Raw genomic sequence first — 23,399 nt, forward strand, 5'->3', positions numbered from 1 at the left:
ACGACTGACGCTCGCGGGGAGAGAATCAAAATCACCTTTACGAAGTGCGCGTTTTACATTGCAATGATTTATTCTATTAGCTTCAAAAAGTTGACATCCATCGTGTATGGCTTTACGCCAATCCAGACGATTGTTGGATGTCGATTGCCAATTATTAACATTAAGACCCATAAATTTCAAATTTGATTTGATTACATCTTTAAATCTCTTTTTTGGTTTAAGACTCGGTCGTTTGCCGTTTTTCATCTCACCGAAGAAAAGCCTTTTTGGAAGCCGCTTGTCTTCCATACGCACTAAGTGACCTGTCCATCGCATTTGGTTTCGCATAATTATACTTTCAACACTATCAACATTTGCTCGAGAAAGAACCTCCGTGTCTAGAGTAAAAGTGTCCCAGCGAATATTGAGAACACGACGGAGGAATTTTTGATGGGCACGTTCAAGTAACCTGATGTGTCTGCGATATGTGGTCCAGGTTTCAGAAGAATATAGAAGAGCAGTAAGAACACAAGATTTGTAGACAATGACCTTGGTTTTTAAAGTAATTTTGCGGTCTGACCAAACACGATTTTCTAAAGCACCAAAAGATTTAGTTGCTTTTTGAATACGAAGTAACACTTCAGAGTCAAGTGTACCGTCTTTTGATAAAGAACTACCAAGATAAACAAAACTGTCCACTACCTCGAGTCGAGTACCGTTAACAAAGATATTTGGTTCCGCGTAGTGAATGTTTGGAGGTGGTGTATACATGACTTTAGTTTTTTTAAGGCTTATTGTAAGACCAAAAAGCGTCACTTCATATCCCCATGAAGTTTTTTAACAAGATTAACGTAAAGATCAGGGCAGCCGAGTTTACCCAAGATGACCCAAAGTGCCTCACGATTAACGGTGTCGAAAGCTTTTGTGAGGTCAACAAACACCTGATACAGAGGCATACGTTGTTCTATACATTTTTCTTGTGCAGCAAAAATCATGTCTGCTGTGCCCCTTCCTGATCGAAAACCTGACTGAGTTTCAGGAATAATGAGAGGACAAATGAAAGAAGTTAATCTATCTAATAACACCTTGGAAAAGACCTTACCCACTGACTCCAGAAGACTTATGCCACGATAGTTACCACATTCCGATCTTGAACCCTTCCCTTTGTAAAGACAAACTAAAATAGCATCAATCCAGTCCTGATGAACAAGCCCCCCATTCCAGACATCAGAGATCAAATTGTGTATGTGCGTATGGACGCTATCACCTCCGTGAAGCAAAACATCTACATACAGGCCATCAAGGCCAGGGACCTTTCCCGTGTTGATTTTTAAAAACTAAGAAACATCTAAGAAACATGAGAAAATAACATTTTTTAATTCAGTTTTTTAGAAGAACCCTTCAATCAATCCAGCCTTCCATAAAGGGCTGATTACGTCAACAAGTTTAGAAGCATGTAAGAAACATTTAGGCTCAAAAGGCCGATTTCTTAAGAAACATTGAGGTTGCTTAGTAAAACTAGTTTCTTAAAAAAAACGTGTAGTTAGCCACCACACCGCCATCGATCCGCATTATTGCGATCCCGTTCAAAAAATATAGACAACGTGGTGTAGCAATCTCACCCTTCCTAAATGAAAATGGTAACCCGAATAGCGAGAGTTGACATGTGTTCGAATCTCATGTGTGCTTTCCTTTTTTTCTTCCCAGCTGATTGGTATTGTATATGTAAGTAAAGTTTCAGATTTTCAGATATGGAGTAAGATAGAAACACTAAATACACTGATGGGATTTTGAATTTATAAAAGGATAGTTACGATAAACAGACTGTACCCTTTTTAATACTACTATGCTGTCCAGGGTTTCGGTAGCGTGGCCGTGGGAAGATCTATCCCACGACACAGAAACCCTGAAAGCAGACGGGTAATCTACATCAATCTAATTACCAGTACAGTAGTAGGTGTTCTTGGAGCAGATTGGGCTGCTTGAAAATGAATAGAGAGGGATTGCTTGAGCATGATTTTCCTAACTTAATTGGAAAATAGATGATTGAACAATATATATTTGAATAAAGATGAAGATTTTTAAATTTGTTTGCTGAAATAAAGAATTTAAAATATAAATATTGGCAAGTTTTCAGAATATGGCCCGAACATGGTCCGAAACTGCGTGGGCCATTTTTAAAAAGTTTTAATCAAGAGAGTGTAATCAGAACAATGTTTTGAAGAAAAGAAGATGAGATTGTGATGAGCTTTGAACCAAGGTGTCATGGAAATGTCAGACGTGTATGCTAAATAAATCATAACATGGGGCTATCTATCTATCTATCTATTTAATTAAGTAGCATTAGGCGTGAGCCCATATTCGCCACATATAAAATTTAAAATTTAAAATAAATTATACTATTGTTATTATGTAAGTTTTATTAAAATTAAGGGAAAAAATATAAATACTAGAGCAAGAGTTAAACAAAGTTAACTAAGGCTAAGACTAAGGCTATAGTACTTAATAAGAAAAGTGATATGAAAAATGAATTAATGTGCTAAATAAAAATTTTTATTGATATACAAAATAAAATTAAATAAAACTCCTTCCTAGTATTGAGTAAACCTCAGAAATAATGCAAGAGATTAGTAGATGCTAAGCAGGAATGAATGAATTAATGGCACAAAGATTGTTCTAGGAGAAGGTGCTAAGACTTGGCACAAAGATTGTTCTAGGGTAAGGTGCTAAGACTTGAAAGTGGAAGTAAAGATTCATTGTAAGGCTATAGCTGTAAAAATATGTATATAGTTAGGATAAAATAAGATTTAAATATGTTTTAGAAGTTCGTCAGAAAATGTTGTTAAGTTATCATTCATGGTCACTTCATTCGGAAGTTCGTTCCACCAGTAAATGGTGGTAGGGACAAAAGAGTTGGAATACGCCAGGACTCTACCATGCACTTGTTGAAATTTGTTGTTTATTCTTGCTCGTTTGGGCAAGAAGTCTTTTGGTAGGGAAATTTTTTCATTAAAGATTTTGTGAAGAATGAGTAAATTGTTTTTCTTACGACTGATTTCCAGGACCAGTTGGAGTAGACGAAGCGCGCAGCTTTTCGTTGGACTTGCTCCAGTTGTTTAGTGAGGCTTTCGTTGTTGACTGGATTCCAGACGGAGGATGCATAATTAAGAATGGGTTTCACATAGATCTTGTATGCCTGGGATTTGATCGTTCTGTTGCAGCCTCGGAGGTTTCTCTGTAGGAAGTTGATGATTTGGTTCGATTTTTTACATATGTTACCCACATGAATATTCCATTTTAGTTTTTTATGGATTTTGACTCCAAGGTATTTTGCAGAGTCAACTTTATCGAGGGTTTCATTGTGAATACTGTATGATGTTTTCAAGGGTTTCGTTTTGTTTGTAATTGTCAAGACCTTGCATTTTTTGGGGTGAAATTCCATGCTGTGGGCTGTGGGCCATAGAACAAACTTTGAAAAGATGAAGATCCTATTTTTGTGTTGGAATAGTGGAGACAAAGTCATGTGGCTGTCTAGGCTTTTTGAATGGCCGTAATGGAATAGAGTTGTAGACAGTTGTCTAGGCGAGAAGAAGAGGAAGCATTTAGGACTTCCCCTAGAGTTAGGTGTGCCGACAGGAGTAAACACTCTTTGCTTTTCTAGAACCACCCATCTTCTCTACCAAGAGACATGAAGTCGATCAGGTGTCATGTCTCATCAACTTATACCTGTTGACGTGGAACATGACATGACCTATCAGTGGAGGGATTCAAAGACTGTTATTCGCCTGAGTGAAGCCTCTAACATTGAGGTGAAGTTTGACAGTAGTCTTCAGTGTATGTAGGATGCAAAAAGCGAAAAAAAAATCTTTTTTCTTTTTTTGAAATTTAGCGCTGTTGTAAACAACTTGATGTAACCATGGAGACTACATTTCGATTGGTTCCTGTTCAGAGATTCTAACCAATCGGGTGAGAGGGGCGTGTGTGGCGGAAATGTGATGGGCGGGTCAAACGGGTGTGATGGAGGTAGATACTAGCCAATGTTGAAAATAGTACCAGTTTAGACAGAGGCAAATTAGAAAGTGGAGTAGGAAGAGAGGTCTTCAGGTAAAAGGAGTGGTGAGAGATAGGGCTTGAGGTAAAAGGGTTGGCGAGAGATAGGGAAAGAAGGAGGGAGATAGAGTTTTTTTATTTAAATTTAAAATTTTGAGAAAGAAAAATAGCATCCTCTGGGGGTCGAACCCGGGTCATTGGGGCTTGAGGTGGGAGTGCTAGCAAAAGGCTATTGAAGCTGAACTGAACTAAAGAATTGAAAAGAAAGATTGAGAGAGTGGTTTCTATTACGGAGTATGAAGGAGATAAAGGTGGCAGGGCTACGACGGTGTAATCTGAAAGCAATTATCTCTCCAATGTGAAAAAAAAGAGGAAGTGGTGCCAGTCAGTTAGGTGGTGATTACAGTCAAAAAGCGACATGCTTCAACTTGTTTCAAAGATAAAACAAATTAAAACTGATTGAAATTTTCTCTGTGAAATCTCTAATCTAGAATATTAAAAGACTTATCACACATTTACAAGCCAGGACCGTCGAAAATCAGATTTTCTGAAGGCTGATCCAAAACAAAAATTTGATCGTTATTTGACCGCTTGTGATACCATACCAAGATTTTCAGGTAATTTAAATTGCTTGGGGAGTCACAGTTTATGAGGTCAGTTTTACTCTAATTTCTCAAAAAAGATAAAAAATTGATTTTTATTCACAGTGATTTCTAAAATCCTAATATGCTTCTTTTGACGTATAAATGACCATGCCTGAAGCTCTCAGATTTTTTGCACTTCATCTATGACATTTTTGAACATGCCAGACATTATTGAACATGCCATAAGTTACACGAGCATTGTTTTGATGCTGGATTTTTTAATTCTGAAGTTCAGTTGTATGTCCGCAAACTTTGGGACAGTGTAGAGAGCGGAATGATTGGTTCGCGGAGCTGAAATTTGGCACACACCTTCCTTAGGATAAAACTTAAGGATAGTTTTTTCATTGTTTTATATTTCCTTTTTTTCAGGAGTTATAGCTCCACTTTATTGGGATTTTGCGCTTATTTAACGTCATTAAATTGAAATAATTGTCAAATATTTTTTTGAATTTTTAGAAACTTTCAAGCATGTTGAAAAATATTTGACGTTAATTTATTTAGGTGCCAGAATAAAAGGTTGCTCTACAAAGTGAAAAAAATTCTTTATCTCTAAATTTACCTACAACTGAGCCTTTTCTAATCCTTCTGAGTACTTGTGGCTCTGGGTTTTAAGATTATGCCTTACCTTTCCTGGGTGTCCGTCAAAGTAGGCTTTATGGACCATGCGTTTGCAATTTAGCCTTGTAGTCAGGCAGCTGGGGTCACACAAAGAAGTGCTTTACTTACAAAGTTTGCTAACAAACTTCTGTTGGTTGTTTTGAATAAATATGAGCATTGTGACCACAAAATCATCAACCAAATATTTTGAAATTATTTACCGGGGGCGTCCGGGAACATTCATGTTTTTGATGACGCCACATCCAAAACGAAAAATTTTATGAAAGAAAATATGAACACAGATTTTGACATAGATTAAGAAAAAGGTCAGGATCAACATTTGAAAATTTACTTATAAAAAGTTTAACGGTTTGTAATTTTGATGAAGTCACAATTACCCTTTTTTCAGAATCGATTTTCTCGAGTTACGTTGAGAAATCGTTTATATTCACTTAAAAGTCTTCTATATCGATTTTTGAGAGCTTTCAAATGGAGGTATTGGATTTTCATTTTGAAGAGTTTGAATTTTCAGATTTTTTGCCTCTCGGACCAGGTAAAATTGATGTTACGGTCGTTAAAGAAACCTTTGTAACTTTTTATAGAGAAATTTTCACCTATGGTTACTGATCTTTTTCTTAATCTACGTTTGAAGACGCTTTTTTTGGTATATAATATGATGATGTTTGCTAACGAACATTTTTTAGTTAGGTTAGGCCTATATGACGTCATCCTGGACCTAAAATACGTTTATATTTATGTTTCTTTTCTTTAAAGTTGATGCAAAGTAGTACAATGTGTACTTAGCTCGAGACTAATCAATATCAACTATTAATTACAAATCTATCTAGAAGGTTGATACTCAAGATCAACTATTATTTACAAATTAATTTAAATTCAATGAAACCAACGCCATAAATAAAAGTGCGACAGTTTCGGCAAGGACAAGTAGTGGGCCTCCATTGCTTGATTTCTTTTTTAAATTCATCTAGGTTTTTAAGTTTTTTAAAGTCATCAGGAAGGGTAGCCCAAAAATATTACTGGGGACGTCAGGTAAATAATTAGGATAGGTCCGGTTGATGATTTCTAGATATTTGGGGTGCGTATTTTTGATTGAAATTGGTTTTGGATTGTTCACACCCGTCCATTTTTTTTGTGACCTCAGCTGCCTGACTATTGCCTTATCCCGATTAGAATCCATCTGGATTTACAATCAAGCCTTTCCTAATTAGAAGTACCCATCACCCTGGGTTTACAATCAGGTCTCTCTTATCCCGAACACCTATCACTCTGGGTTTACAATTGGATCTTCCTTAATCTCGAGTGCCTATCACCCTGGGTTAACATCGGCCTTCTATTATCCTGAGAGCTCGTCACTCTGTTTTAAAAAGTGTTTACAATTGGAAGTTGAGCCCAGTGCTTTAGCACTTTACAGTTATTCAACATGACATCTTTATTAGTGAAAGGTCTATTAATAAGGGAAGAGAATATCAAAGTTTTACATTTTCTCATTTCAAAAGATCTTTCTATCATTTTTATAGGTATTTATTTATTGTTTCGATTAGCCCTTAGTGAATTTTAAAAATACTTTGCTATCTTTTAGATGTATTTAAAAGTAATAACCAATTTGAATTATTTGAAATATTTACCAAATGAGCAACGCCTAACATTCATCAGAGGAATGGCAAGACGTGCCAGGAAAGTTGACATAATAAAGCCAAAGGTATTACCTTTTCCTCAGAATCAAGTTTGTTTTGCGTAACCAGCATCAATGATGTGAGACATAGTATGCACGCACTAAGGGGGGGGGAGGGATCAGAGGAGCATATACGTACGCAGAGAACATTTTTCCATAGCCCTTTTTTACTTGTTTTTCTGTCAACTTTCACGCTTCTTTTACGCATCAAGGAAAAGAAAAAGTTTCTTAATAAACATTAAGTTTCATGTGTGAAATAAAGGTCCGAACCAAACGATTTGAATTCGAAATTTTCTTTAACCAAGGGCCCCTTGAAGGGGGGGGGGGTGAATGAAAAAGTACGTACTTACCAGTGGGGTATAGCCATTTGCGTACGTTTGTGTACAGGGGGAGGGGGTATTCGATTTCAGTGCTTATGTACTATGTGGACGACCCCTTTGTAATAAATGCATGTGATAAACCCCTTTGAATCTCTATTCAAGAACTAGTGAAATATTCTATTCATTTGTTTCTCACTCTTTTTATTCTATTTTCAGATAGATATTAATAAGCCAGTTGACCGGATTTCAAAAGGGGACAAAAATATTGTCTTTTCTTCAACAAAGGTATTTGTATATCTTATTTATATGATTTTTCTACCATTTTCTATTATATTGAGCAGCCAATATCTCAATTACGTATGGTGTGTTATAGTGGGATTTTTGGTGCACATCATTTTGAACAATCGTTTTCTTTTGAAACTTTAGAATCAAAATAAAATTCATCACAGTGAAAAAGATTTGAGAACATTTGAAACATTGAACCTGAGGAGTGATGTTATTCAAGGACTTGGGAGTCTTGAAGTTGTAAACCCAACTATTATACAGGTTTCTTTTGCTTCATTTATTTACTCTTCTAAAAAACAATACACCTAAAAGTCTCAAATTTTATGTGTAATTCAGACACGATATTAAAATTTCAATTATGAAGTAGTTATAGTAGGGCTGCATACCCTGGAGTTTGTTTGTGAATCAAAAAGCAGGTTTTGATGGAGGGTCCGTCGGATGACAGCAAGCCAACATTTTTTAAATTGATGTTTTTTAAATATCACTCTTATATTTAGATGCTGTCTATTCCCATGATAAATAATAGGAAAAATATATTTTGTGCTGCACAAACAGGTATAAAAAGAATGATCTTTTATTTTCATTTTCATTTTACACCAATCAATTGTCCAAATTCAAGTTCCCTATTATTTTCATAAAATAAAGTTAATAAAGGAATAAATCCAAAAGTTATTTGTTTTTCTATTTCTGACCATGTAGTCTAATGCCCTCGTTCAATTAGTTGTTTGAGGTCAAATAAAAGCATACTATGAAAATACTTTATATAAGAGCTACCTCTCTAGGTAGGTACGAGGGCTTGCTCTGATATTTAATATAATATTTTAGTGTTTGATTTTTTAAATCAAAGGTTCTGGTAAGACATTGGTATATGCAGCTCCAATCATATCTCATTTAAAGAATAATAGCGATGATGGCTTCATCAACCGATTAAGTCGACCACGTGCACTGGTTGTAGCACCAAGTCGTGAATTAGCTTCTCAAATTCTGGTAAAATTACTGTCAATATTGTCTCTCTTGTAAAACTCCTAAGATTTATACATAATTTTTTCAAGTTGTTTCTTATTTTGAATTAAGGGTATTTCGCATGCACCATTTTTGCAATTCTTTAATACTCCACTCTGCTCCACTCCATTAAAACCTAGCTTAAACGAAATTGGCAAGTATGGAGCTTTAAATATTTTACTTTCAAAAATTCATTTTCAAAGTGAGAAAATCACATTGAAATTTTATCTTCATTCTACACTAAATTGTCCCCCCCTTGGAATGGCAATGATTTCGAAACTCTTCTTGGTCACTGATTTTTTAAGAAACAACGTTGTTAAAATGCTGTGTTTTATTTGTCTTTTGCAGAAAATATTCAAATCCATCAGTCACCATGCTCCTATCAGATCATTAGGTTTAATTGGTCAACATCAAAAGGTATAATAATGTTTAAAGATTATGTAAAAATATTATTGTTCTGGTTGACATCCCTTTTATGTAAATGTCTTGAAAACAAGACTGTTTCTAAAGATATTATGGTTTGATTAAGATCCTATGTAGAGAAGGGTCCTTAAATCTGTCAAATGTACATGATGAAAATTCACCAAATGTTTTGATAGTGTTAGGATTCAGCGTTTATTATTTCTCATTTCATATGTATTTCAACTTATCTCTTCTGCTTTTAAGAAATGGACTAGGGATTATTTGAAAGGAATCGTTGATGTAGTGGTTGGTACACCAAATACTATTCTTAAGTATCATCAACGAGGTGGGTTTATTATCAAATATTTCAGTATTCAACTAAAGGGTTATACTGAACTTATTATCAGGAATATGTGTTCATTGAAATTTCTCTAATTATTTGTCTAGTCTTACCAATCACCGAAAATTGAAAGGTTGCCCTTAAGTTTTCATTGTTACATATAATTTTTAATACATTTAGTAAATTATTATAAATTTCAAACTCTATTGGCAAAACCTATATAGGTTATTGATCTATAGTAAAAGGATTAATCGAAAAGACAGCCTTAAACCAGCTCTAATGGACCACCTCTAAACATTTGTAACTCGGGATGCCTGAGGGTCTTCGTGGTTCTCAACATATAGATATATTGAAATCAAAAAATAATAACCTTGGTTTCAATAAAAAGAAGTAATCGTCTAAAAAAAATATTTTCTAGTATACTTTCTAATATATCTAGGTCGCTTGTTGTTATCTGATCTTCAATATTTGGTGATCGATGAAGCAGATACGATGATGGATGAAAATTTCCGCAAAGTTACCACTGAAATTCTGCAGAGTTGTCAGGTACCATTTTTTTGCCAGTTATGACACTTGTTAAGTCAATTCCTTCGAAATATAATTTTAATTTGGAGGCCTACAATTGATAATCAGGTTACTAGAACAAAGCTATTAGAAATATTCTTTAAAGCTTTCTTCCAAGATTTTTTAAATCTATAATATCAAAGTTAAGAGATTTAAAACTGTTTGAAAGATTTCTACAGTCAATATTCTAATCAATATCTTTAGTTCACAGAATCTAATTTGAACTCGAGAAATGATACACAAGCTATCTTGACAGCTGCTACACTACCACCAAAAGGAATTCTCAGTAAATACCAAAGATACATCAAGGTTTACTACTTGTTTCAAATATGAATTCATCTTCATCATCTCAAATTTAAAGAACTGTAAATATTGATACATTCTATCTGAACAATTTTTCATCTCCTTTGTTGTTACAACTACCAAATTTATATTTTCCAACCTTTAGGATTTGGAAATCTGCCAATCGAACCTGCACAAAGTTCTTCCAAATATCAAACACTCATTCAACAAAACCACTGAAGACCAAAAAATACGTAAATATTTTCATAATTAGCCTCATTTAAATTTCATCGTTCTTCCATTCAGCCCTAGTCTTTTTGATGAAACAATAGCCAGATGGAATCAAGATTTTCAAGCTTACAGCTTGGTAATATGAAAATCAGTTAAAATTTTGACATACAACACTGATTTAATCAAATTACAATCTACACTGATCTACATTCAAAATTACAATCTGTAACATTCTTCGTGAAACTCTTTCTTTTTGTGTAGATTTTTACGTAATCTCTTGCAAAAACTTATGTGGCATTTCATTTCATTTAGCTTTGGTCATCAAAAGGCTGGAAAACCTTTTGAAAAGGCCTTCTCGAAAGTGTGTCATTTTTTGTAACAATTCAAAAACGTGTAATTTTGTATCCATCAAACTACAAGAAGAAAACATTGAGCATTCGAAACTTCATGGAAATATGAATCCCCAGGTAAAACTATTGCTCGTAAAAAATCGAGTTTGCGTAAATTTAGAATCGGCTGAGAGTATGGCGCGCCAAAGCGGAAATAAATACTATCTTTTTAAAACAATACTATCTTCGTTTAAAACATACTATCTTTGTTGTAAACATACTATCTTCGTTTAAAACATACTATCTTTTTTAAAACATACTATTTTATGCTTAAAAAATACTATTTTCGTTTAAAACATAGTATCTTTAAAAAATAATACTATTTTTACTATCTTTCATACTATCTTTTTAAAACAATACTATCTTTGTTGTAAACATACTATCTTCGTTTAAAAAATACTATCTTTTTAAAAAATACTATCTTTTTTCGAATATAGGTTGCCTCGATTATTCAAATTTGTGTAATTTTCATTTTGAGGGGCGTGTAATGGGCGTTGGTTTTTCGTGTTTATTTTATATGGCCTCATCCGCCCACATGAAGGACCAACATAACAAGATGGCTTCCGGCTCCCTACAAGATCTGACCTGATTTTCAGGCATTTACACCATAATCAATAGAAGAAAAAAAGGACATGACCACATAACATTGAGATCAAAACCAAAACAGTGGTGTTTTCACCACATTTTGGACTTTCTGTTCCGCCATTTCCATATAAAGCATGTTGTTCTTTCCATCCAGCAAGTATGGTCCCGCCGTCCCACCATGCGCGGGTCATGCATGCAAACTTTAAAATGAGCGAGGCAAGACGTGCCAACCTCGTTTCCAGACTGTTTTCGAAAAGATAGTATGTTTTAAAAAAGATAGTATCGTTTTAAAATAGATAGTATTGTTTAAAAAAAGATAGTATCATTACAAAAGATAGTATGTTTTTAAACGAAGATAGTATGTTTTAAACGAGAATAGTATTTTTTCAAACGGAAATAGTATTTTTTCAACGAAAATAGTATTTTTTGAACGAAAATAGTATGTTTTAATCGAAAATAGTATGTTTTAAACGAAGATAGTATTGTTTTAAAGAGATAGTATTTATTTCCGCTTTGGCGCGCCATATGAGAGGCCCATTCCGTGAAATCCTAAGTAGGTTTAGAAAAACCGGCAGAACGGTCTTTATGGTTATCAATAGTGAATGGATTGTCGTGTTCCTAGGTTGTTACATGAGGTACCCAATCAAATATGAGTGTGACATTTCTTTACCCTTTTCTCTGTTTGTATGAGTGAAAGGTGGCTACGTTATAAATCAACTATTAATAAATGTTTTTAGGTGCGATCTAAAGATTATGATAAATTTGTGAAAAACGAAACTCGTGTTTTGGTTTGCACTGATGTTGCTTCAAGAGGCTTGGACTCAAGTGAAGTAAGGGCATTGTCAAATGAAGGGACCATATAACTTGTTCCAGTTAAGGAGACGTTCAAATTAGAGAGACGCAAAAAAATTCTACCAGACCGTTCACTACTGACTTTCTTTGACCCTTTACTTCGATTGTTTATCATATTGAAAATTAGGCAAAAAGTCTGGAAATAGATTACAGATTTTGTGAACCGATATTGAAATGTTTTTAGAGGTCTTAACAAAATGCTTTCTATTTGGATTTTTAGATAACAGTTGTCATTAACTACGACTGTCCATTCAATACCACCGACTATTTACATCGTTCTGGACGCACGGGCCGCGCGACCGAACAGTTTCCTGGTGAGGGCGAAATTGTCACTTTCATCACCCAAAACAAACAAGTCATCTTTGCTCATAAAATTCAGGTAAGTTGCAGCGTACCGTTTAATTACTACAGAACATTTGAAATAGATTTGAAAAATAGGTCCATCGAATGGGCTTTTCCAGAAGTTGAGGATATTGATTTTTCAAAGTATCGAACCCCCTGGATTATCCACTCTTAAAAATATGCCCAACCCCCTGTATATCCTCTCTTTTAAAGATGCTTACCCCTGGATATCGTATTTTTTACTTGAAAAGACACTTTACCACCTGGATATCCGCTCCCTTGTCGATATTTAATCCACTTTTGAACAAAAATTGTTAACCTCCTGGATATCCGATATCCTCAACAGGGGGGCACGGACTATTTCTGGAAATACACAAGTGGACCTGCTTTGATTTCACAGTACCGGGGACAAATATTACGTCATGCACGGAATTAGAACAGTAACCACTAACACCAGAAAAGACTTGAATGAAACCCTCTCTCAAACAAAGAAATATATGAAAAGATTGGGTCTCAGGAGTCGTCAAACGTCCAAAGTTGTTTTTTTGAGTCAACCAGTTAGATTCATAAAATAAATCATAATATTTTATTTACATTTACACTAATGTAAAATAAATTGACTCGAAAATTTAATACTTGAATATTTCATCATTTCAGAAATTAATTGATAATACCCATAAGAACGCTTTCGTTATCTCAATCAAATTGCTCTACAGTATCTTGTAAATAAGATAAAATAAAATAGCAAAACCCCTCATGATCCTATGAAAAAAGCGTAAGACAATGTCCTCCTAGTGTGACTACATTTCCAGATTAAAAGAGATGGCTCATATGAAACAATGGTATAGACTTCCAATCATTTCAAGCGTCTTCTTCGTCGATTTGGGCTCCAAATAATACCAACAACCGTCCGGTAAATTATTCTCAACACTCGACCCATCTCTCTCTCCAGTAGCTCGTTTCAGCTCCTCCTGAATTTCTCTCAAATGCACCACAAGTAAAGGGATCCTGTGGAATTCTTGGCACTCGTCCATTTCTCGTCGGTATTCGAGGTAGTCATTATCAGCTTTGACGGACGTTTCTAAACTAACAAACTTCTTCATATATTGGAAGCCTATATCACCCCAATTCATGTTCGTCTTACTCTTGGTTGAAAGTATTCCACGGATTGCTTGCATGAGGTTTTTCAGTGAAAAATAATTCTTCAGTTCGTGTAATTTTTCACTGATATCAATTAAACGTTGGACTTTCTTTGTTTTATTGACGATCAGTGATTGTTCAAAATATTTGACAAGATAGCTTGGTAAGCTGAATTCCTGAAGTTGTAAAAGTCGTCGGACTTCGAGTTTCTCTTCTTCTAGTAAATCGAGGGCTCGATATATTTCGTCGTCTTGTCGTCGTTTATCGAGTAAAACGCTATCGATATATTCGTTTAGTTTATACGAAGTCAAATTCATTTGATCTTGGTAAGTCATCTTCAATGCGACATGATGCTCATCGAAATTAGAATCTAAAAGTTGTTTCCGAATACTTTTTCGGTCAATTTCTGCTTCCTTGTATCTAGTACTCCTCTTTTTCTGGTTCGCCATATCTAATAGATTCAAAATCCAATTTCGTAAAGAATTTGTTTCTGTACTCCAACGATAACTTTTGAAACAGTTTTCTATGAACGATGTCATCTTTGTCAGACTCGATACAGACAATTCAAAGTGCTTCAGAATGGATACCAACACTCGTAAGACAGCCCTTTGTACGTCGTCTTCAGAAGATCGGAAGACCTCTGAAAAACCATATTTGAATCGGGTTTTCTTCAAATCGGACAGAAACGAATCGCATTCTTCTTCGAAGCGTACTCGATAATCTTCCGAATGTCGTTTATATCGATATAATTCTTGTCGATAACGTAACATATAGAATCGATTGATGGTTCTTGTCGACAATGGATAATAACAATAGTCGCAGCCAACATCATATGGGCCCATGCCGATTTGTAACAAAACTTTAATGAATTTTGGGAGGTTGAAATCACTATGTATTGTGCCGTAGAGCAAGCATAATCTTTGGACCTGCTCTTCGGTCAAACGCCAACCGTCTTTAGACTCTTTTAAAGTCCTTTCCCTTAGAAAACTATGCACAAGTTGAGCAGCAACTTCTGAGCAGCTGAAAAAGTCATTTGGGACTTCACCAATGCCTGAACTAGTGAGCTGAAACGAGCTCCTCTTTCGTCGGTTCGCAGAAAATTTGGAAGTACTGAGTTTTCTAGTACCCTGCCAATTTAAATCTAACTCCTGTGCGTCGTCCCAAAAGAAAGCCGGTCGAAAGTTTTGAATCTTGAATAGTAAATAGAAGCAGGTTTTCCAAGAATGTTCTTTTCCAAGTCGCTCAATAAAAGATGTCACTTCCTTATTGAATTTTTCACGGCACAAGAAATGCTGATGCGTCAATCGGTACCAAATCATTGTATATCCAGCAGCTTCACTTAAACTTCGACAGCACATTGCCAAAGCACATACTTCTCTTAAATTCAATTTTTGAATGATTTGATGTAGAATTTCGTTTGGTAACGCCTCCATCTTCTTTTTGATTTTTTTTTCGTCTTCACAAATAACAAACGACGAAAATAGTTCGATTCGGCAATGTAGCGGCTTCCACTTATGATAATTTTTCGATGTCTGACGTCACAAGAATCAACTCTTTGATAAACAAAACAATGAGAATGCATGTCGATGTTTCTTTACGAACCTCGCCTTTTTATCTAACGAGTTTGATAGTTTATCAAGTGTGGATCTGATTGAAAATGACTTGTATTCGTCTCTGGAAAAGGGTGAACTAGAAAAACCTGGGTTGAAATCCGAATTATGATAGGTATATTTTAGGTTTTAGGTCATACTGTCATACTTGTCATACTTTAGATGAGAAGGTTTGAATTATTTATATGCGTTTAATGGCCTTTTAGGTCTGTTTTCAATTTTTTTGAAATGGCCGAAAGCTTTCGGTTGTCATAAGTACTCATTACCCTCAAAACTTGGTACTCCTCCCACAACTTGAAAGGAATCCCATATCTTTCTACTCGATCTTTCTTGCCTCATCTTAACCAGGAAGCAGCGATGAAGAACAAGAGTCTTGACGATGATATCCGTAGCAAGAAGACACCGAGCAAGAAGAAATATCAACAACAAATGCTTGAATATGAACAACAAAAGAAAAAAACAAGCAAAAAGTAATCAGTGAAGGTATACTACAAATTGGTTATTTTTCAACACAAGTTGTTGTGATCGTAATGAAAATTATCCGACACAAACTCTGAGCTCTCTTCCTACCGTGACATTTCGCACACACGCTTTTTTACAATAATTAGTAAGCTTTGGCTCAAGCTATTATGTCTATAGTGTAAAGCGCCAGTAATTTTTAGGTAAATTCTATAATCTAGGGCTAAGATTGTTCTTATTTTGTTTTTATTAGCATCGCGTTGTTATAAAGCTGTTCTTATAAAAAAAGGTAAAATTCCTCTCAAGGAGAAACCTTTAAATCTTTTCATGATGAAAGATTTCTGTCGCTGCTAATTGGATTGTTGAATAGTTAAATTAAATGAGACAGATCTGGACAGATTCAAAGTAAAATCTGTCTTCGAGTCCCGGAGGGCTCAAAATTTATGGAAGAATTCTTTCTCTAAAGTTAAGTTTCCTTTGTATTGTGTTATACTTGTAGCTTACTTCTAGCGTATTATCAAGGGCAAGCTCTTCTGTTGTTTTGGGTTATCAAGATTTACTTACTAGGGCCAGGATACCATTTCACACTGCATTAAAAGTACTTTGTCTTAAGTTCTTACTGACACACACGGAGAAGTACTATGGGAAGAGAGAATTCATTAAAAGATAACGTTTTTATCTATGATTATACATCTGTGTGTTATCATTCCGACATATCTTTGTCGCTCGATACAATCATCATCTCATCTATATTGAACTGAACTAAATACCAGAACGATAACAAAATACCATATTTTATTGAGTTGGCTTTTCTTGAATGGTATAATCCGGTATTCAGATAACAAGCTCATGCAGTGAGTGACGTCAGGAGATTAGTTTCGTGAAAAGATAGGGTGTCCTATATTCTATGTATGGGGTGGTTTACTTTCTTTCTTTCTTTGTTTGTGCGGTAGGCTGTTGTCTTATCTTGTCTTTCTATGATATTTTTATTTTCGTTAATAGAAAATAAGTTGGCATTCTCCGTTTGAACTTGCTGTGGTCGTAAGCAAAAAAATTTTTTTTCATAGTTTGTAGTTCTGGTATATGCAAACGATGAACGATATTTGCTATCGATGGGATTTCGACTGGTTAAAATCAAACTTTTGAGTTTCTGAGAAATTTGTGGTTTTTTATTAGTAGAGAATTTTTCGAACCAGATGAGAAAATTTTGAGTATTACGCTTCAGAAATTAGATTGAGAAGTATTGTTCAAGAATTCGGAAACTTTTAATCGAATTAAAGATTCGTAGTATGGAGAGCATTTCATACAAAATTCCAGTTGAAAGGAGCAGATTTTTTAGTTCGAATTATAGGAGGTTTGAGCAATAGAGCTTCCAATTAGTGAGTTGAATGTATATTTGAATTTGTATTTTGTGTTCTCATTCAAATAGTAGATTTGAATTTGGTATTATTTAAGGGCAATAAGAATTAGAGAGCTTCTTGTATTTTTCATTAAGAAGAAGGTGTCAAATCGAGGCTGATTCATTAGATATTTTTATGATGCTAATTACGCTAATTGGTATGACATACCTTAATCAGCATGCTTCTTTCAAATGATTTGTCAATTGCAATTACCTATCCTTTATTAAGATCAATTCATGTTGAGCTTAAGTCGAAAATATAGTTTAGTCTGGACAAAAAAATTACTTATGAAGATGTGCATATTCAATCCAAAAAAAGTTCATTTACTCTGTATAAAAATGGTACCTGTTAATTTTTCACACGAACTCCAATAATCTTAAATGTTTTTTTGAATTAGTTGAGGATTTTCCTACCGTTGGATATTTTTTAATGGCTAGTAAAGTGCATTATAAAGCAACATTTTGTGAAGAAGAGATTTTTAACTGTTGTGTTTTAGTTTGAGCACCTCTATAAAGGTTTTTAGTGTTTTAAGTGTTCCCGTTTCATATCAGGCACATATTTCATATCAGAACAGTGTCTGCCTATTGTTATTATGTGCTGATATAAGCTTTTCTTTCCCTTTTTCTGACCTATCTTGCTCCACATCCGTGTCAATCCAATGTCAAAAAGCTTGTACATTAAAATTGATGAGTAAGCAAACGAAATCACTCTTATTTAAAAACAAAACCTTTAATGTAAATGTTTCAAATTTTCAGAACCTGCAGTGAGCTGCGAGAATACATGAAGTGCGTAGTGTTTAAAACTTAAATGATTTTTAATTTCGTGATATAAGTCATGGTTTGTTTTGCATACAATCTATTTAAAACCGGGTCGAGGCTTTTATTTATTTTTCTATATATCATCCCTGTCATGCTGTGATCTAATGAAATTCTATTCTGTCACTCTTTTAAATCTGATCCTTGCATATACAAACTTGTAAAGGAAAAAAATCAATTTTGTCTGTTTTTGAGATTTTTGTTTATTGACCTACAGTGTGTTTGCATCGTCTATTTTGTATCATTTAACTCAATTTGTACTTGGTCGTTGTTGCAATCATCTTATGATTGTCAGCTCTTGTTTCTAATGTTTTGTTTACTACTTGAATTTAGAGAGAGTGTTTTTTGAAACCTCAGTCTGTACATGTATACCATACTAGGTTTTACCATTGTAAAATTGACCTCTTTTATTTGACCTTCTTGGTAAAATTTTCGGCTTTTTCTTTCCTTTCCAATGCTCAAAAGTCTTGTGGTACCATTCACAAAGCTTAGAAAACATGTTTTTTCTTACTTTTCTAGATGTAGAACATCACATTGTGAAAGGAAAGAAATATACCATAAAATCAAAATGCTGGAAAAGAAGATCTACGTTCTCGGTGATGAAGGCTGTGGTAAATCATCATTACTGTACGCCATCACTGGCGAAGAAGCCGTCACTGATCCTGCCACGCACAAAGTATACGCGCGACGGAGTACGGTCGTTGAAATTGCGAGTATGGATAAGAGTAAGAAACCATGTTTGCTGTGTTGTTGCTGTTGTTTGTGTTGTCGGAAACGTTGTCTCAAAGACGGCCAACCGAAACTAACGACTAAAACAGAGAAAATTACCTTGATTTTTATTGAGGCGTTAGAAGAAGAAGGACGGATGAGAGCTATGAACTATCTGGATACTGACGCTGTATTGCTATGTTTTGACGTCACTTCATACAAAACTTTGGAAGATTTAAAGGACAAATGGTTGCCGGAGGTGAATTACTATTGTCCTGATGAAGTACCGATTATTTTAGTGGGGTTGAAAGGGGACGCCGTTAAACCGACACCGGCTAAAGAGCCGTTACGACGTCGTGCCAGTTCCATGTTCCGCGTACGTAAAATGGATACGACGCAACGTGAAGCAGAAAGACTTGTAAACGAAGAGAATATTTTTGCGTACGTACAATGTTCGTCGGAGGATGGACGTGGTTTGGATGATTTAAAAAGAACGTTGACCAGTGCTGTAACTATGAGCGTGACACGCTCTCGGACAGCTTCTCCAAACGTTTCGGACAATCATAATAATAAAGCTTATACACCTGATGACGTGACGAAAGAGGAATTTAAGAAAGACAAAGAGGCTAGAGAAATCACCAATTGATTGAAATTAATTTATGAAATCAGTGGTTTTTTGGCTTTAAGAAATTGCAATTTACAATGAGTCAGCCGTCAGTTAATGTGATATTTTATCAAAGATAAAATCTTAACAACTTTTTAGCTTTGATATGATATCATCTAAAGATGATGTTAGTACGTTTTTTTGCATAATAAATCACAGCCGAATTATCTTTTTCGAAGGATTTTATAATTGGCAACGCATACCTATACTCTTTCACCAGAACCATTAATAGCACGCAATCAGGAAATGCTTAACACCTAATTCAATTATTTTCAATTTTCTTTATAAGTTGTCATTGCTCTTAAAATATTTTGTAATGTTCATTATAAATGGTCATTTATGTCTCACGCGATTATAATTGTTTGAAAATATTATACAAATTAAGATAGATGTACATACATATTTTCTATATATTAATCTAAGCAAACCAGACCAGTCGAACATAATTGACCAACCTTTTGGTTGCGCTACATTTGATAACAAATTCAAGTCCCTCTTCACCAATATCACTTAGTAAAGTGTTTAAGGTAACTGTTCCTTCTTTGTTAATCACTAGGCTTACAGTGCCTTTGTTTCCATGTTCTCTTTGTAAATTCTCCAGTAAAACATTTACAGTTTCTTGAGCATTGCCTCTTATTCGATAGTTAAATTCACTCACCATCTCTTCATTTTTGGTCACTAAAATCTTGACAACTCTACTAATCAACACAATATCATTTTGAAATTTACAATGACAAAATTTCATGCCATCTCTTAAATGTTGTAATTCACCTCCGATGTTGATTGTGACTTGATGTTTTGGAATTGATGTTAGCTCTGAGATTCTGTCTTTAAGGTCTGAGATTGTTTCAGATTCCAACATAGTTATTGGAATGTCTTCATCGCTAAGTGGTCGATATCTTAACTTAAATGTCATCGCCTTTGGTGCCTTAACAATCAATATTAACAGAGCTGATTCTGAACTTGGCAAATGGTAGAATGAAGCAAGCTCAACATTCTCGTCTTGTGGCTCATTCTCATAACGTAGGATTTGCAAGTGTGGTAAAATGTCTTTGGTTTGGTATAAATGGTTTTTCAGGTCCTTTATTGTCTTGATTTCACCTGAAGAGAGATCGATTGTAAATTGACCAGCCAAGAATCTGATTTCTAAATTCCTTTGATACTCGAGACCTTGCTCCTTACAAAATTGCAACATCCTTCTATCCAAACTTGGTTTAATGACAAGAGTGAATGTTAGATTCTCCACGATTCTATCTCCTTGAATTATGAGTTCCTGAAAATCATCTTTAAATCTGATGATATATCCACACTGACAAACATCGATCATTTTCGACTTAAATTCTGTCAACTGCTTTTCATCATAACCAATATTGTGTGAAAGTGCGATGTCGGCTAAAGGAAGGTTCAATTCTTGAGATACGCGTAACAAGAGTTCATAATATTCCTCTCGTGTCGATCTAAACGCGTACCATCTGACAAGTGAGCATTCAAATAATATCTTCTCGGTATTTGGATGCTTGATTTGGATAGATCGTAACCGACTGAATCCTAAATCCTTAACTTTGGCCAATAGTTCGGTTTCATTGTCATTCACTTGAACTGCCAGCTTGATTCGTATGAACGATTCCTTATTTTGGATATTTGCTGACCTCAGCAAAATAAGTAAATCTTGATCTGAAATTCGTTTTCCTTGGTAAAATAACCGTTGTTTATATTGAGGGATTCCTAAATTGTACTCGATAAACTTTTCAATGGTCATCTCACTATCATGCCCTTGGTAATTATAAATCCATTGTCCACCAGTTAAGCCACCAGTAAAGTTAGTTATATGAACTGACTTCAATGTTCTAATTCCACTTTCCTTTGGTAAACTATATGTACTCAGTGGATTATACACTAACAAACGGACTGATAATGGATCGTTATTGAACATTAAGTTTTTTCTATCAAGCATTTGAGTGCAACTTTCCCCCTGACAAGTCATCAATTCTTGCATTTCACTGGGAACATTGTATTGATGCTCAATCCAATGTTTGACATCTTCAACTTTCAAAGAACCAATTTCTTCAAGTGGATATATGATTTTAAAGTCTTTCTCAGTTCCTGGCATAGTGATCTCAACGTTGGATAAAAAGTCGAGCATTTTATAAAAAACGTTTCTGTTCGTTTGTTTGGTTTTCACCAGGAGGATATCAAGTTCATCTTCAACGCCTTGATCTAACAACAAATCTGATAAAAACTGTTCATCAGCCAGAATTGTTTTACAATTGATCACCAGAACTGTATCCTCAACAGCAACCCCTTTCAAATCTTGAATGTGTTTCTTGAGATCTAACACTGTTGAACCAGCTTTTGTCTTGAACTTAAGGAATGATCGCCAAAGTAATGTACTTCGAATGTGAATACTTGATTTTTGGCAAACCTCGATACGTCTAAGGTGTATATCATTCTTCAGATTTGCAGTAGCCACATCTGTGATCACCAAATCTAACTCGATGGCGTTTTCCTGGATGCGGTTACGATATAATGCATAACAGGTGTGTTCTTCCAGTATCTCGCCTTGGTGAAAGATTCCCTGGCAATGCGATGGGATTTTGTGTCTTTGTTGGATCTTCAGTTTCAGTGTTGTCAAGGAGCCTTCAAGATCTGACCAATAAAATATGGATTGATATTTTCCTTCGATGTTTATTATCAAATAGTTTTTCATCTTCCTTTTTTAATTTACTACCTATATAAAAAAATAAGAGTTTCAGTTGAATTTCGAGTTGAAATCAGACGAGACTTCATTTCTTGTACCTTGGTTTTGGATAGAATAAAAAACCTGCGACTTACAAAAAAAATAAATTTACTTAAAACTTAAAATTCTCATGAAAAAGAGTACTCTAGAGACCAAGACAATCTTTCAGCACTTCAGCTTGATGTTAAAATTCGAAAAGAATCTTAACTTAGTATCTAAGTTTGATTTTGCTACCTATTCATCATTTTTTATGTGAAAATCAAAGTAAAAATGATAAATGATTTGATCAAAAAATCAAAGACAAAAATGTTCTGATACGTGATACTTAGATCTGTTCCTACATATTATATTCTCTTACGAATGAGTCAAAACCGATAGTAGCTCAAAGGAAGTCTAAGAAAACTCATTAAACCTCATTGAATAAATAACCAATGTAAACTTAATAATGCCAATTCCTACGTAATCACTCTGAGAACTATCCCACTCTTGAAAAACTAGTTTTCTAATTACGTCTATGACGAGAGTGTCGTGATGTTTAGCAAATTGATCTTTTCTCTTCTATACAACATCATATTAAGAAAGCTTTTATTAGAACTATACGTTAACGAAAGTTTAAACCCGTTTTATAGCTTTGTTTGCTTTAGTAAGTGAGGCCAGTTTTCTGTTTACTTTAATTGAAAACATGTCAAAAATTGCGACAAGAGGTCCTGAGGTGATGATGTATATTGACAACATACAAATTTCACAATCAGTCTATGTTTGGCAAGCTAATTTTAATGCTTACACTTGCTTAATTTACCGCCTCCATTTGGAGATGTTTTTACAAGTATGATAAAGTTGAAGGCATTAGACCATATGTTCACAGGCTACGGTTCCGTTTCGCTTCGAAACGAAATGAGGCTATTCTATTGGTTAATGTCGAATTTTACGTCGCTTCTAACCAATAAAATTGCTTGCTAACGGAGCTGTTAAGTGCGAACATAGTCTTAATTTATGGGGGTGGAAAATCTAACACAGAAAATGTCTTAAATGTAATTAATATAACAATTTTTGCAGAATTTTAGAATAATACACATAAAGGTCTATTTTGATTCCTAGCATTCTTCTCGATAACTTCAAATAAAAACTCTTCGTCTCTGATTTCTTTTGTGTTTGTAACCAATGAATATCCATCTTTTGGTAACATTCTTACTACACCTCGATGTCCATAATATCTTTGTAACAGCAGCCGAATATCATTTAACGTTTCAATATTGTAGTCTCCCAAACAATAATCTTGTCTCCTTACGATATCACCATCTTTGACCAA

General features: G+C 34.7%; 2 protein-coding genes across 2 annotated transcripts; both read left to right on the forward strand.

Moving 5' to 3' along the window:
- The first annotated feature begins 6,870 nt into the window (after positions 1–6,870).
- LOC136822033 (uncharacterized) lies at positions 6,871–19,825 on the forward strand. Its single transcript, XM_067078253.1, has 15 exons — positions 6,871–6,990; positions 7,500–7,568; positions 7,710–7,829; positions 8,066–8,123; positions 8,416–8,555; positions 8,919–8,987; positions 9,237–9,318; positions 9,752–9,858; positions 10,081–10,185; positions 10,325–10,412; positions 10,702–10,856; positions 12,101–12,193; positions 12,436–12,594; positions 15,656–15,790; positions 18,501–19,825. Exons 1-14 carry the CDS (start codon positions 6,871–6,873, stop codon positions 15,779–15,781), a joined length of 1,491 nt encoding a protein of 496 aa, XP_066934354.1. The 3' UTR covers positions 15,782–15,790; positions 18,501–19,825.
- On the forward strand, positions 18,550–19,335 carry LOC136822028 (ras-like GTP-binding protein Rho1). Its single transcript, XM_067078248.1, has one exon. It carries the CDS (start codon positions 18,550–18,552, stop codon positions 19,333–19,335), a length of 786 nt encoding a protein of 261 aa, XP_066934349.1.
- Positions 19,826–23,399: the final 3,574 nt, after the last annotated feature.

Source organism: Clytia hemisphaerica, unplaced genomic scaffold, assembly GCF_902728285.1.
Source record: "Clytia hemisphaerica strain Z4C2 unplaced genomic scaffold, Clytia hemisphaerica genome assembly, whole genome shotgun sequence".
Classification (NCBI taxonomy): domain Eukaryota; kingdom Metazoa; phylum Cnidaria; class Hydrozoa; order Leptothecata; family Clytiidae; genus Clytia; species Clytia hemisphaerica.

Bases quoted from the DNA above. Each gene is read 5' to 3' on its own strand.
- LOC136822033 (XM_067078253.1), top strand. From the start codon at position 6,871: ATGTATTTAAAAGTAATAACCAATTTGAATTATTTGAAATATTTACCA. The intron at 7,830-8,065 runs GTTTCTTTTGCT...TCTTATATTTAG, and splicing joins TAAACCCAACTATTATACAG to ATGCTGTCTATTCCCATGAT. The intron at 8,988-9,236 runs GTATAATAATGT...TCTGCTTTTAAG, and splicing joins TAATTGGTCAACATCAAAAG to AAATGGACTAGGGATTATTT.
- LOC136822028 (XM_067078248.1), top strand. From the start codon at position 18,550: ATGCTGGAAAAGAAGATCTACGTTCTCGGTGATGAAGGCTGTGGTAAA.